Here is a 15,872-nt window from a genome sequence, read left to right on the forward strand (position 1 = left end):
TGAACCGAAGCACTATGCGGGGACATTGTTTATGATAAGGCGAAGCACCCTTGAAGAAATTTCTTTCTACTGTGATAATGCCACCCAACCCATAAGCAACACGTGCAGTTAACTTCCTTTTGTTTGTTGATCCATTCCCATTTCAGTGACATTTGGCAATGATATTCCCTAGCAAGGTCACAAAAGGGCTGTTGGGAGAGGAATGAAGAGAATATTTGTATTTTGTGCGTATAGTAGGATTGTGGGAAAAATGCCGCTGTCCTTAGTCGTACTGCCACAGTGCTTACTATAACATCTATTGAAAAGCTAAATTTCCCTACATTTTATCTCATTTGTAAAAGCTCCCTTTTTCTCCTCTTTAAAAAAAAATTCCTAAATCTCTCTCTAAAAATTATTTCCTGAATCTTCCTTCGCCCTGGGAAATTTTCCTTACACAAGCATCACTTGTGAGTGTGACATTGGCGCCAATTGATGTACGAGTTCATTTTAATTGTAAAGGGGTATTTTTACAGCCAAAAGATTCGATTTTATTGTCCTTTTGATGTATTTTATCTGTATCTCAGTCTGTACAATATTTATCTGAAGCTATTTGAAAAACTTTTCATCATAACACTTTCTCTAATAAATATTCACATTTAAAACACAAAATTCAATTTCCAGTTTGGTACCCTCTTCACTTGGCGTCTCCTGCAAACGCGTAGTTTGCAGGATTCAAGATCCGGCCCTGTTGGTATATGTATATTCTATTCTGGCGTGCTACGTTTCTAGATCTAAGCCCTATCGAGCACATGTGCGACATAGTGGAACAAATTTCTATCGCCAGTCGAGCTCTGTCAACGATCATCGCTTAGCTACACCAAAATCTACAGAGCGTAGAATACCATATCTCAGACACATTCAATATTTGTATTACCGATTAACAGTTCGTACAGTTGCTTATATGCCGGTTGAGATAGTTGTAGTCCTATTAAGATGAGAACTGTTTTTAAAAAACCTGTGTAACATATTCAGGGTGTTCCACAGGCGTTGTGAGGGATTACTACCACAAAAACCACTTTATTCTACACCTACTTCGAGTCAAATCCGTGAATTCCTACTGTATATTATTAAATTTGTTTCTACGAGTGTATTTTGCCGTTTTGTGAAGACTTTTTTCCTTTTCTGAGGCCACTGTATCATACTATCTTCAGGCGAAAGAAAACTTTTAAAAGATTTTTTTAAAAGAAAAAAACAAAGCTGTACGTTAATTATTTTACATGTACGGGAAAATGTGTTCTTGACAATCCAAACCCAGAGTAGTAAATCAAAGTTTATTGCATGTACCTGACATACATACATATATAAAGATGTATTATATGACCACAAATATTGTTATATAAACTTGTTACATTAAAATTTCCACAATTTTAAGAACATTTTTATAACATATAAAATTTACAGAGCATACAAAAAATACATAGGATTTTCTTCCTATATCATCACAGCATGTTTACATAAAATTGTAAAATATGTAGCAAGCATCCTACAAAAATGCCTTCGCATTAGCTTCTTATTTTTATTTGTAGACAATAATAAATGCATTATCGTTTTCTTTTAATGCATCTAAAGTAGGGTGACCACCATTAATCTGTTTGATAGCAGTCTTTCAAGCGCAAATGTAGTGAAGAAAAATTGTTGCTATTGTATCAACTCACGTGAAATTATAGGTATCCTATTGTTAAAATTTGGATAATTCCATTATCGAACTATAAAGCATTTCTAAGTCCCAGTTCTTGATCTGTTGGGATTGTGCATTTTAGTGAAGATACCACAATAATGTTTGTCATCTCAGCATTTAAACATTAGCCATAAAGCAACATCACTTATGTAACTTTTGATTATAAATCTTATATACAGACTGTTATGTAGACTACATAGATTTCCGTTCGAATGTTGTTTTTGTTTTAAATCATCAGCCTTTACCCCCTTTCTTATTATTTAGTAGTGCAGATGCTGGTATTCGCGGATGTCAGGCAGAGGGTCACATTCTGTACCTATTTTCACAAACTTCTGAGTTGCAATGCAAAAGCAAAAACGTTTTTATAACTGCTATGCCGATGTTAGCAAAATTTGCATTGCATGTGACCGTAAGTGTCCAAAAGCGTTTTGTCCTCCAAGGTCACCCTACTTTGATGATCTACCTACAATATATATTAATGCGTAAATACTTCAGATATTTTTCGTTTGTGTATGGTACGGTATATAGATTCAAGTTTCCTCGGCACAAAGAATTCACTACTATGAATTATCTGCATATTCAATTATTTAATTGAACACTTCGTAATAACGTTCATTCCTTTTAGATATATTTTTAAAAAGTTTTCTTTGGTCGTCAATCATTTAGAACATTTACCATAATGAAGTCCTACATGCATTAATGGTTCTCAACTTTTAACAGTACATGGTTTTAATCAAACAATTGTTCTTGGACGTCCGTGCAAGAAGTGCATACATGTAATCGTAAAAGATATATAATGCTATAGACTCTTAATAAAATATATATATTTGCTTTCATTTAACTATAATGCTATAGACTCTTAACAAAAAAATATATATTTGCTTTCATTTAACATTTAATAAATCATCCATAAATAAATAACATCCATGATAAATAACAAAACTTGTTTAATTCTTTCTTAAGACTGCTCATTCTTTCTTTTGAAATACCTTCAAACTAAAATAAAAACAATGTCTGACCAAAGCAACCAATTTTAGTTACTGTGTTACACACATATATGTATTTATATATGAGAAAGGATAAGAAAGTAAGGTGACAAGACCGGTATTTCTGGAGTTTCGTCTGTTATAGAGGAATGAGTAGTATTTGGTAATTTTAATACATAAAGTCGACAACTGTGCCGAGTTTCAGCCACTCACGGCTCTAGTTTTAGGTAAACACAAATGCTGACTCGTTTGAAAAACTGGTCTCGCGAAGAAGTCCGCTCAGTTATTGGATTTGTGTGTTCGAAACTTGTAACCGCGGCTGAAATTCACCGCGATTTATGGCCGTCATTTTGTAAAGTATCGCTCATTGTTGCAGATATAGGTAACTTCTGTAACTTAATTTGCGTTCTGTATAAAATTTTCTTTAAATCGATGTATATTTCATCGTATGTTTATGCTTACTTATGTCGAAATTTCTCATTAAACCCTGTAAACGGATAAAATTACATGAAGTTGCAATTAATTTTAACATTACTGTATAAAACTTCTTCCTTAAGATTAATCTTCATAACGCGTTTGATGAAACCGATGGTATGTTGCTGAAACTGTAACACACATTAGTAATTATAAGTGGTTGCTTTGGTCACATTTTATTTTTATTTTAGTGTAATTCTTTCTTTTTTAAAGGAAAAATATGGTATAATGAACTGGTAACTTCTAAAATCTAATGGAAATAATAGTTATCCATTGTATCGCGATTATTGGTTGAAACCTAAAGTATTGGCCTCACCTTGCTACATACGCTTACAAACGTTTAATGTACTGTATAATGTCCTATATTTCTTATTGATATTTGACTGCTTCAAACGTAGGGATATGATAGGAGATAAGTTAGAAAGGAAGAAGTCTAAGTTGATAGCAATATTAAGAGAGAGCAGAAGTTGTATCAGCTAGCATGAATTGTGAACTTCGATTTAACATGGGACAAGCTTTTCATTGTGTACCTCGGGTTTATGAGTGTTTACATATAAGCGGCACACAGAATATAATGGTAAGCGCCTCCGGTCAAATTGAGTTATTAGGTGGGATGGGTTGGGATTGAACCATAGAACAGTATGTAGATAGTTTAATTTTGAAGTGTACCTGCAGATGGCAAGGGAAGCTTGTTTGGTATATATCATTCCTTTGAATTGCATGAGAATGCTTAACTTTCTTTTCCAGTTTACTCGAAAGTTAGAAATGTTTCCCCGAGTCTTTCATATATACCGGGAATAAACCGACAAACTTCGCATACATGTTTAGGGCCTTAATACAAGAAAAAAGTGTCGTCAATTTGTAAAATATCGCCCATTGTTGTAGATATAGGTAACTTCTGTAACTCAATTTTTATTCTGCATAAAATTTCCTTTAAATCAATGCTATATTTCATTGTATGTTTACGCTTACGTACAAATTCCTTATTAAACCCTATAAACGGATAAAATTACATGAAGTTGCAACTACTTAGATCGAAAAAGTCTATGCGGCCAATTTAAGGCAATCAGTGGAATTGGACGTAGGGTGGCTACATTGAATAAGACAACTAACAAACTTCGCATGTTTAGGGCCTCAATAGAAAAAATCTATGCGACTTTGGTCGGAAACCCCTAATTACGAAAATAGGGCCAATTTAAGAAAGCCACGCTACAACCAATGTAGACAGAAAATTTTTCTTTTGTTTGTGATGGCACAATAGCTCAATATAAACAATAGATATGTTAATGCAACCGTACCAATGGAAGCTTCATGGACATATTAAAGTTTTAATTTATTATATTAATAATCCATTTCCTTACTGAGTATTTGATTATTAATATGATAAACTATATGCTCATTAAACTTCCATCGTACAGCTTCATTAACATATCTGTCGTTTACATTGGACTGTTGCTCCACTTTTCCAAAATAAATAAATAAATAAAATGTTCACAGACCCAAGATATATAAAAGTGTTTACGAACCATTAAATCGAAGCTACTCGTCCATAATAGCTGTATTTATTACTGCTTTCTTTTTAAAAAAAAAAGAAAGAAAGAAAGAAAACTCGTACGTCAATCTAAAGAGATTAGCGAGGATCTTAATGTATGAACACTCTTAACTTGTGAGAATTAACTCCAACGATAACAGAATAGTTATTACGTAAAGATGTGACAATTCCCAAAATACTCGGCGTGGCACTATGATAGAGATTCGCTCAGCCAGTAGCATTCAAGCTTGTTGACATGTTCAAACATGCACTCGACTGGATCATAGACAGCGTTGTTAGCATGTACGATAGTTATCGGATTATACGATATTCTTTTTTTTACTACCGTACGATAACAAGCACAATAGCTGGAAAATATATTTCAACAAATTCCGGTGAGGCGCGAAAGTAATTCTTCAAATAATCAAAAATTGAAAGAAATGCCGTTCACTGCATGATGAAAAGAACAGTGTCAATTTTGTCACGTTTTTTATACTTGTCATTAGTAAGTGATTATTCATAGTTATAACCTATATTTGTCTATTGACATTGATACAAATAGTTTCTATAACTACGGATTCACATTGTTCGATACTACCTATCGATTTATTCAGAGAAAATAGGTCTACCAAATGCATGTTTCCAACACGTGTGTGCCATGGCCAAAGCCGGTTTTTATAGATATATAATCAGCCTAGCGCTGAGATAAACATACTGTGCATCGTATAGAATATTTTTGGCAGTGGTACGTTCGTCTAGTGAAGTACGGTACGTAGCTACACCAGGGAAATATTCTGAAGATTATAGGAGCCACAGGTATATAATCTTATTCACAACTCATTTATATAAAGAGAAAAGAAAGAATTTATAAAATAGTGCCACTTCCCATCTGCTTCGGGTTGTCATTTGAAACGTTATCTATACATACTGTGCATGACATCATAACATGAAGATTTTCTCTTAGAGCTGTGAAAGATCTATAGTGAAAAATGTTTAACTGAAAATGCCTAGAAAGTTTCACAAGTAGGACAAGTATATTTCCATTATTTGAGTTTAATGAGTACAGTTTACGATAGACGTGCAGTTCATTCTAATTTCAAGGGCTTCTGTTAAGCTTCAAAGCAATCAAATGATATTTGTGTTCTTGTCGAAACTTCTGTGCGTTAGACACATAAATAACAAATGGTCGTGAAAGGGGATTATGGAATATTCACTTCTCAGATATTCGTAACCCCATTGACTCTAGAATTACACGATTCCAGTAAAGAGAAAGCCAAGGTATACCAGAATAATGTCTATCACTAAATAACAAAAGTGAAGAGAAATTTTTTACTGCAATAAATTTTCTGAAGGTGTCTGGGAGAAACGTGGATCCAGTTGTTCAATGTGATAGGCTTGTTATGAATGTTCCATTCCATAACCCTTTATCTTACTTCATGGTTTCGAAGTGACTCTCCAGTTGATCCTCCGCTGTTTTCCTCAATCAAGTCACTGTTTATAACAGTGTTATCTATAGCAAGTCGACCACAGAAGCTGACGATAATCTTGTTGAACAACGCCCTTTTAAAATTCCAAAACGCACGGCAGACTCTCCAGTTCCTGTTCCTTCTGGAAATATGTCTACTGCCAGCAGTACTCAGGCTGCTCTACAAATGATTAGGTCTGTGGCCCACGAACCTACATCAGATGACCGGAAATTTAAATTGGCAAAATATACCTTTAAACCTAAAGATGGGACACCTGCACAAGTTCCAACCGGAAATAGTTTCGCTCCTTTAGCGACGGATAGCCATCAAGAAGAAAAAATGGATGAAAATATGGAAACTACAGTGCCTACTGAACCGACTGTTCCTTCTCCTACAGCTACAAGAGATTGAAATAACACCGGCAGCCGTCGGCACATTAAATCTCTTAGCATTTATGAATATCCTGACAATAAAGGTTATAAACTCACACATGGCGCTTCTACTGTTTGTAAACATCCCACACCGTGCAGTCTATCCTGATCGCATTAAATTCCAATGTCAGACACAGGAAGACTATACAGAACTTATAAACTTCTGTACAGTATTTAAGTTACAGTACGCTCTGGAAACTGTGCGGAAAGATCCGATACTTAAAGTGGTAATCAGACAATTACCTATCGATACTTCATTGGACAATATCAAGATTGACCTGGAAAACCAAGGTTATCCAGTCATCTGGGTATCTCAAATGAAAGGCAGAGGTAGGCTCCTTATGCCCCTTTTCCTAGTGATGCTAAAGAAGACGACAAATAGCCATAATATCTATAAATTGGAATTCCTTGAATTCTATAAAATCAAAATTGAGCCGTATAAAGCTAAATCATACGTGCAGTGTTACCGTTGCCAGCGCTTGGGTCACAACCAATCGTCTTGCCATGCCAATCCCCGCTGTATTAAATGCGCAGGTCACCTCAGTTATGAATGTTCACATAAAAATCCGGATGTGTCAGTAAAATGTCCCAATTGTGGAGGAGGATACTCAGCTAATTATTCAAGATGTCCAACGATTAATAAGGTGTTATCCAGACGAACTTCCCCCCAAAAATCGCTTCCTCATGCGAAAGATTTTCCAGCTCTCTCTCCACTCTTCCTTGAAACCAGCAAACATGACAAACTCTCAAACAACTTACGCTGCAAAAACAAAATCTTCATTCACGAAGTCGGAAGATGCCCCTGTAGGACAATCTTCAGCAGAAAATCCTGATGCAAATTGGCGAGACCTCACCTTATTTCAAGATCCCCAGTTGAAGAAACTCTTCCAAGCATTTTATAGCCGCATTCAACGGCTTAAATCAGCTACAGATGTCTTCACGAAACTTTCAATCCTCTGTGAAATTTTAGATGAACTTCCGGATTAACTTCATAAACACACACAGACAGGACCACACCCTTATGAGGGCCAATCCAGCTACTATAATTCGACGAAAAGATCACCAATCAAGTTACACCATTCTATAAGTCAGCGTCCAATCTCCATCTCCAGCAACCGACCAGTGAAGATTTAGGAAACATCTCAAGTATTCTTTCACAATCACTCAATCAGACCAATGAAGGAAGTTGGTACCAATTTACCAACATCACAATACGTTGGAGATTGCGCCTCGATTTTCCTAACTACCTCATTTGCCTAGACCTCATATACTCAATGCTACCAATGTGAGGCAAGGGTTCAAGTACTGAACCCGGTACTCAATATGGAAAACCGTCATGAAATTGACTGATTGATTGATTAATTAATTAATTATTTGTTTTTGAGAATTTGTAATACTTGTTTATTGTTGATTATTAAATTGTCAGGGACCATTAAATTTCTCATAAATTATATTATTTTTCATTATGTATATACGACTTGTGTTGTTAAAGATGGTAAATAGTCAGGAAAAACTAACTTTTTTATGTTCTGTGGCTGAGCTCAAGTCCAGTCAATAACAGCAACATTCAGTATTTAAAAAAAAAACGTTTCCCACAGAAATTTACTAGCTGCAGAAAACCAAAGAAACCATATTTGCATCCAGCCGGCTGCAATAAACTTCTCAAACACATCCTATCTTCGATCACACTAGTATAAAAGGAAGCAAATGTATATCCATGCTTCAAATATATACTAATACAGTTTCAAGTGCTATTTGTCGCTATTCTAAAAACTTCAGTAAGAATTATGAAACACTGTAGATTCTATTTTTGTGACACCAAAGTAAATAATATTCTGAATTTATCTTGAAGATGTAATTTTAGAATATGTGTCTTATTACGTATATTAAAACTCGCAGAAATGCGAGCGTTTATTTCCAATACTCGAAACAACATAATTAATATTCGTGAACTTTTCTGTAGATAACTGCTTAGCACGTGTATTGTTTCAGTATATGGGCTTGCGGAACACAAATGGTTTCAATACCATTGTAATTTGTTAAGCCTTGGTCTTCACAAGGGACAATAAGTCCAAGTAAAACTATCAACACTTGCCTTGTAAAGAGTATAATGAAGAATATTACGTTTGAATAGGTAGCTGTGTGCTTCACTAACTTCCCGTTTTATGTTGAATATTTTACAGATAATGCGTAGTTTTGGTACTTCTGCATCAAAAACTGAAAACTTCCTATCACAAAGTCTTTGGCTAAATTTTTCTGAATATGTTAGACTCTTTGCCTTGGAAAGGTTACATTGTCTATTAAAGCACAAGCGACTATACGGAAATTCACTTTTTCACTTCTGAAGTTACTTTCAGATCTGAACTGCTATATTTGACTTGAAGTTTCACCGATTTACTTAAGAAAAAAATATATGACTTCTGGTGACGTTAAAAGTTAAGAACCATAACTTCAAGTATTCTGTTTACAAATTCACATTTATATAAAATATACGCACATATTACATATCATTTACAAATAACCTTTAACACAGACGTTTTAAAGCTCGATTTTGGCAGTTTCAAACTACAACTTGGACAAACAGTTGAATAATAGTAGCAAAAAATGTACACAAAGATACAAGAGCTGCCATACAAGAGTTTATAAATTTTCTTAACAGAAAAAAATATATATATTATAACGAACCTAAAGCACGTTTGCAATGATTCTCTATTTATAATAATAAAAAGATGTAATAGCCTATGTATTTAGTTCCGTTCAGAAATTTTTCCTCTTTATAAATTGGGTTGTGTTAATAACCAGAATGTACCCTGTATTGATCAACTTATGTACAGTTTGTTGCAAGTTACAGATACAATGGCCTTTCTGAGCCACACATAAAACAATTTTAATTGATTTTTTCACAAGATAAAGGAGTAAATAGTTTTAAGACACCTATTTTTCTTTTTGACACTTCCCTTCAAAGTTTCTTCTTGCATATTTTTCAACAAAATATCAGTTTACATTAAAATGAGAAGTCAAAAAAACACGATCTTAGCTATTTTGTATTATTTATGATTTTCGATTTAGTTGAGTTGGTATATATTCGTATTTTTAGGATTTATGACCGTGTTTCGCGAATTCAACCTGGTACTTTCACATTTTTATTCTCGTCCGAAGCCGATGAAACTTTCAAGCCTGATAACGTGAAATTGTTATTTTAATTTATGTTAATAACCAGGCAAATTTTGTTACTGCATAATTTTACATAGTACAGTTCCTTTCTCATTAACCAACACAAAAGAGACTTTCTTATTAATGTTACTTCCTGATATGTAGAGTACGCAACAAAGTAGATTTTGCACTTATTGATGCAGTTTTGATTAAAATGAGATATACGTTACATATAAAATGGATGAAGAAATTTTAGTAACTTCTGTAGTTACACGAAGAATTGATTTATTGGTATTGTAATAAAATGTTACCAGACTGGAATGTTGCAACCAGATGGAACAAACTTGAAAGATTACCTGCATTTGCCTTTGGTTAAACCGTTTCTAATATTACTTAGTATTGTATCGGAGCTAATGCACGAGAAAACAAAGCAGCACAAGATATCACACAAAATGTGAAGATGAACAAATCATATGTCTGCTAGTTTACAATCAATTGACGCAACACACAATGTCTTTTTCTGTTAGGACTTCAACATTAAAAAGAACTTGGAGGCCCTGTTAACTTTAACAGGGTGTTTGGCACGCTGTTACGCTAAACTATGAATGGTAAAACAAAAATTCTTAACACAACTTTGTTAAAACAGTTTAGTTTGCATTTAACACGATGATAGTGCTTGGAGAAATTGCCGATTAGGGTCAAGAAATTTAAATTTCGGTGTGGCACTCCAAGAAAAGCTGACTGGAAAATTAGATTCTGAACCAAACAGCAGCTGGACGTTCAAACGTAATTTTTATTCACGTCTGAAGCATATAAAATATCCTCCTGAATACATTTTTTTTTCTTTCAGCCTGGAACGGTTGATAATACAATCTCCTAACTGAAGTAGTCTAAACCACTCCATCATTTATTTGATCGTTCTCTTAAATAACACTATAAGTAACAACCAATTAACCAAGTATTTAGTTATTGAATACATTTCCGATATACCGATTTAGTTAAGCTGTGTAGGCCGAAGAGAAGCATGGGTCTTTTAATCCGCACATAATAATTATTTTTCGCGATGCATGAATCGAAAATAGAACAGACTTGTTGGAGTAATTTAAGTAGTTTTAGCGTATATTTATTTGCTATTAAAAGATTAATGCCATTTAGAGATTAAAATTCTCTCGAGAAAAATAATACTTATCAATTATTTGAAATCAAGCGTGCAAAATGATGGTATATACACATTGCAATTTAAAAAAGAAAGAATACGAAAGTCGAAAAAATTCCTAATTCAGAATAGAGCAAAAGATTCGAATTTAAGCCATTAATGCCTAAGTTTCATGCTTTTAAATTGGAAATTGTGTTAAATGAAATTATTCATCGTTATAAACAATAATCTGTTCAATTTCGTAATCCAATTGGGTATATATATATGAATGACATATTTCTATTCCTACAGTGTATTTCTAGGTAATATGTGGAACAAACTCGTTTCCTTTTTCTCACATCAGAGAAACTGTAATTTATACATATTTGGAATGACATTAATTGTCATTTGCTCTTCTTCGAGATGCATAATAATTACAATCTAACGTCTTCTCGACTGTAATATTTCCTTCGTGATAAAGTTCTTATTACTGGAAAAATATACAAGCTGCAATTAAAAGGCTAAAATTTCAGTTAGTTTTTTCTTTTCTCAATGTATATATCACACATCCGGTGGAAGACTGTTGCCAAAATTACAAATTACGAAATTAAAAATTAAATTACAAGTCAAAATTACACATTTGTGGTAACATGACTTTTAAAGTTTATTTTATCAAAATTGCTCACTGGCATACTGGTATTTCTGCTATCTAGGGGTTACTTTGTTTAGTTACGTTTCTGTGAAAATACTACCCAGGTAGAGCTCGCTTCTCTATCTTTTGAACGATGATAACTCAAAATTTCCATTTTTTTGAGTTGTAACACTCTTCTACCGGGTGTGCAATATGTACCAACTGAGATAACATATGTACAATTGAATGCAACACTTCTCCCCTATGTTTCTTGTCTAGTTTGACAAATAATTTCGACATTCTTAATTTTCTCTTTTACTTAATACAATAATGTATAAATCGCAACACAGGCACTAAATTCTATCAAGAACTTTTAAAAAATTATGCTGGAAAAATATTTCCACGAGTTGTATAGAAATTTTGCTTCTCGATGTATTTATATTTGTACTGATATTAACAACATGAATACTTTTTCGTGGTATATCTTGACAGTAAATTTTCATTATAATAAAAACTCTTTGTCTTCATTACTATCATGAATATGCTTGATTTGTTATCTCAGGATAATGTTTATCACTCGGTAAAGAGAAATATATCTTACGTGATGCTACTTATAGAATATATAAAATATCTGTGATCCTACTTTTAGACTGTTTGGCATGATGATCTAGCTGTAATTTAAAATTTGGTGTACAAAAATATTTATCTGGTAATGCCACAACATATTTTGTGACAAATCGATATGATGTACGCTTCTTTATTTTTAATAGATATAAGCTCTGTTTGCATAAATATTTTACAAAATATTATTTACTATTTTCTGCTGTCATTAACTATGCTCTAGAGTCAATGTATCTAAATCTACTTGTAAATCCAGCTGCAATCTTTTCTGTGGAAGGCTTATTTCCTGTTTGTTGCTGAAGCAATGATGATGCATGAAAGTTCACACAATTTCGTGTGAAATAATATCTGCGTTCACATGTCTCTTTCGTAACTATTGTAACAGAAAATTAGTGAAAATGACTATTTGACGAAACCCTATTCTTATTTTGTTTTAATTAACTTAAATTTTCACGAATAAGAAGCGTCATTGATAGGAATAACTTAGTGACTAGTTAATAATACCCCTTGAAAAACTATATCAATTAACAGATAGTCATTTTGCTTTTCTTGCGTAAAATAGAAAATGATACAAATCTCTTTTCACTAAAAATAAATAAACTTTAATAAGGCCCTTTATTCACTCTGCTGCACGATGAAACTCATGATGTAACAAATCAGAAGCATTCAGTTGCTAATCCATGATGATGATCATTAATATTTAATTTTAAAATTCCACAAAATGGCTACAAAATAGCAAAATTCCAACTATGATACGTCATTTGCCTGGAAGTCACAATCACCAGAATAAAGGTCAGAAATAAACCTCCTTGATATGGTGTAAAAACGCTTTTTAAATTCCTCCGTATTTCAAAAAATAAATGTCAATATCTATAGAAATATATTTCTCTATACTAATTGTATATTAAGGTGAGCATAAAGAAGCGCCATCTACCAACAAATGACTAGCCTTTTGACAGACGATTGCCTTATCTTTCCAATGTATTTTAGAGAGCTCATAACGATAATATTCACTATAATTGTATCAAATTCAAAATATATATTAAAATATTGTCCAAAGATATAGTGAATCAATCATCAAAGAATGATTAGTTTGTTTCAATTATCGTTGGAGCGCACTTTTAATTTTACCATCACGCATTAAATAAATACACTCTTACTAAAAAAAAAATAAACAAATATCAGAAAGTGCACGGATTATTTTTTATCTGTTGATTCAATTTATCTTCGTGTAAAATTTCAATATAGATTTCTTGAATTGAATTACTACAAATACAGCCATTTTATTAAAATGTCGAAAAATAGTCAAGATGTCCTGACATCTATTGGCAGTTGGCGCATCTTTACATCCATCTTCTATTAAAACGTGTTCAAAAATTTGGAGAGTTTGCAAAACTGGATCAGTCACTCCACAGAATCAAATTTTAGTTGCTTTCAGAGGACAAACATTTTCATAGCTTAGGTCAATTCATTTGGTCATCAATCTTAACGTTTATCAGACAATAAAACATTTCAAAGAAATTTCAATATAATTTTTTCACGCTGAAACAAATGAGAGCTAACTATACTACAACGCAGTGCCTCTATCAACAGAATGTTGTTTACAACAAATTAGCAGCACTACTAAAAATAATCTTTAAAATTTCATATTTCTGTTAAAAATAAAATGTACTACCTATACATAAAATTATGCTTTAAAACAACGCCTTCCAAATAAGAGATTTAAAGAAATAGCAGACAATATATATATTGAATTATATATATATATATTAAATTTCACAACTTACCTTCTATTGTTAAAGCTCAGAGACCTGTTAATATCACTGCATACAAAACTACTTGTATTAATACTTGCATTGTATCACAATAGTAAAATATTTTAATCGTGAATAGAAAATAACTTTTGCAACTAATATTTTTCCACAATTCTCTCTATGTAGATATAAAATAAAAAATAAAGCATATATTTTGAGGAAGCATTTTGTTTATGTTTGCACTGTAAACTACTAATGCATATCCTATCTTGCTTTCTTATCATTTACATTGCTTTGGTATACGATTAAATGAAGCTGACTTATAAACGCAAAAACAAGACCTACATTTAAAGATGCAACCGTGAACACAAACACTAGACTGGTGCAACCAGATATTGGTAACGGATATCTTCGTACTTTTAAGTCATTAATACCTGCATTCATTTGAGCAAGTGCGGCAAGAACACCACATATATGGAGAATATTGTGCGAGTTACCAATGAAATCAAATCGTCCAGGTGCAAGGCATTCTGGGAAGTGAGACCCATACACTATTCCTGCTGTGATCATTCCAACATATTGTAGTAAGTGGTATGGTAATGATGCTGAACAGGCTGAATCTGTACATCTAATAAGACGATATATTAAAGGAAAGTTGTCCCAAATATAAGGAATTGTAAATGCTCCCAATCGAAGCAAAAATTTTAGATTAGTTGCCTCAGCAAACCGAGAGTAACACGCCATACCTGTGCATACCAATGAAAAAACAACGCACCCTGGTAAGAATAAATCGCCATATAAACAATTAGTGAACTCTTCGGGAAAACAGTAGCACCTATATAGTAATCCTGTTCCGAAACTAAATATACTCAGAACCATATAATCAAAGAAGTAGCATATATGCCTCGCACGTGTAGATAGACTTGACATAACATGAGCCCCACATGAGATGAACGGAAACGCACATGCAGTGCACATATAACCTAAATATGGCCAATTATATGTATCATGGTTAAAATCTCTATAAAAACACAGCAGCCGCCATAAGAAGTACCATCCAGGTATAAAATGTGTCCAAAAGTTGATAGTTTCATTAGTAAAACGGAAGACACTGATTACACAAGTGGTGGTTGAAGACTTCTCAGGACGGTATCCAGTTAGGATTGCTGGTTCACGATAATCAATAGATACTTCTTTCTCAGTGTACAAAGGCACTTTATACGTTCTCACCAACTCAATAAAGCTGCGCCGTTCAGGCTCATTTTCATCATCATCTTCCATGGTAACCCTGTAAAAGAATACAAGCACTTGTAATTTTTTCATTCTTGTATGTGTATTAAGTTACATATAAATTGCATATAAGCTATAGTAGATTCCTATACCAAGCAAATTACTGAGCAAAAGTTCATTGGAAATGCTGCATCATGTCATAGACAAGAGACAATGTTGTACAGAAGAAAGCGGAAGTGGTTTCCTACAACTAAATTTTCTCTGACAATAACTCCGAATCCATGTAACGTGGGTTCCTATCACCATGGCATGGCGCTGGCGCGTCCTCAGGTTGCGGATCGAGGAGGCCTCTAGATATAGAGATAAGCTGCGAATGTATTGAAGAAGCAGTTATGGACAGACAACAAGGGGTGCTCCTCCAGACTGGGACTTTGACGTGAGACTACCACCTCATTCCATTTAAAAAAAAAATACTTGTTCATAAACATTCAAAGAAGCTTTGGACCAGGACTGGTAACTTGCCACGACCTCAGCAAAGTAAACTGGACATGAGATTTGGAACATGGAATATAAGAATATAAGAAGTCTTTATTAGGGTAAGTACGTTAAAATCCGTAACGAGTGAGTTAGAGAAATATAGGGTGGATCTAATCGGAGTTCAGGAAATTAGATTGGAAGGAAAGTCTTGTTTGGGGAAATGAAAACTGTCATGAACATGAAACGCACGAAAGAGACAGCCCGAA

General features: G+C 33.5%; 1 protein-coding gene across 4 annotated transcripts in view; it reads right to left on the reverse strand.

Annotated features, from left to right (window-relative positions):
- Nucleotides 1-1,289: 1,289 nt before the first annotated feature.
- Nucleotides 1,290-15,872, reverse strand: part of LOC145678666 (membrane progestin receptor gamma-like) — a 131,445-nt gene continuing 116,862 nt past the window's right edge. For all 4 annotated transcript variants that reach the window (XM_081749051.1, XM_081749053.1, XM_081749054.1 and 1 more), the window contains exon 2: nt 1,290-15,187. In XM_081749051.1, the coding sequence (XP_081605177.1) occupies nt 14,164-15,187 (1,024 nt within the window). In that variant the 3' untranslated portion in view covers nt 1,290-14,163. The remainder of the gene's footprint in view (nt 15,188-15,872) is intronic.

The sequence above is a fragment of the Thermobia domestica genome, chromosome 2, assembly GCF_964235325.1.
Source record: "Thermobia domestica chromosome 2, izTheDome1.hap1.1, whole genome shotgun sequence".
NCBI lineage: Eukaryota > Metazoa > Arthropoda > Insecta > Zygentoma > Lepismatidae > Thermobia > Thermobia domestica.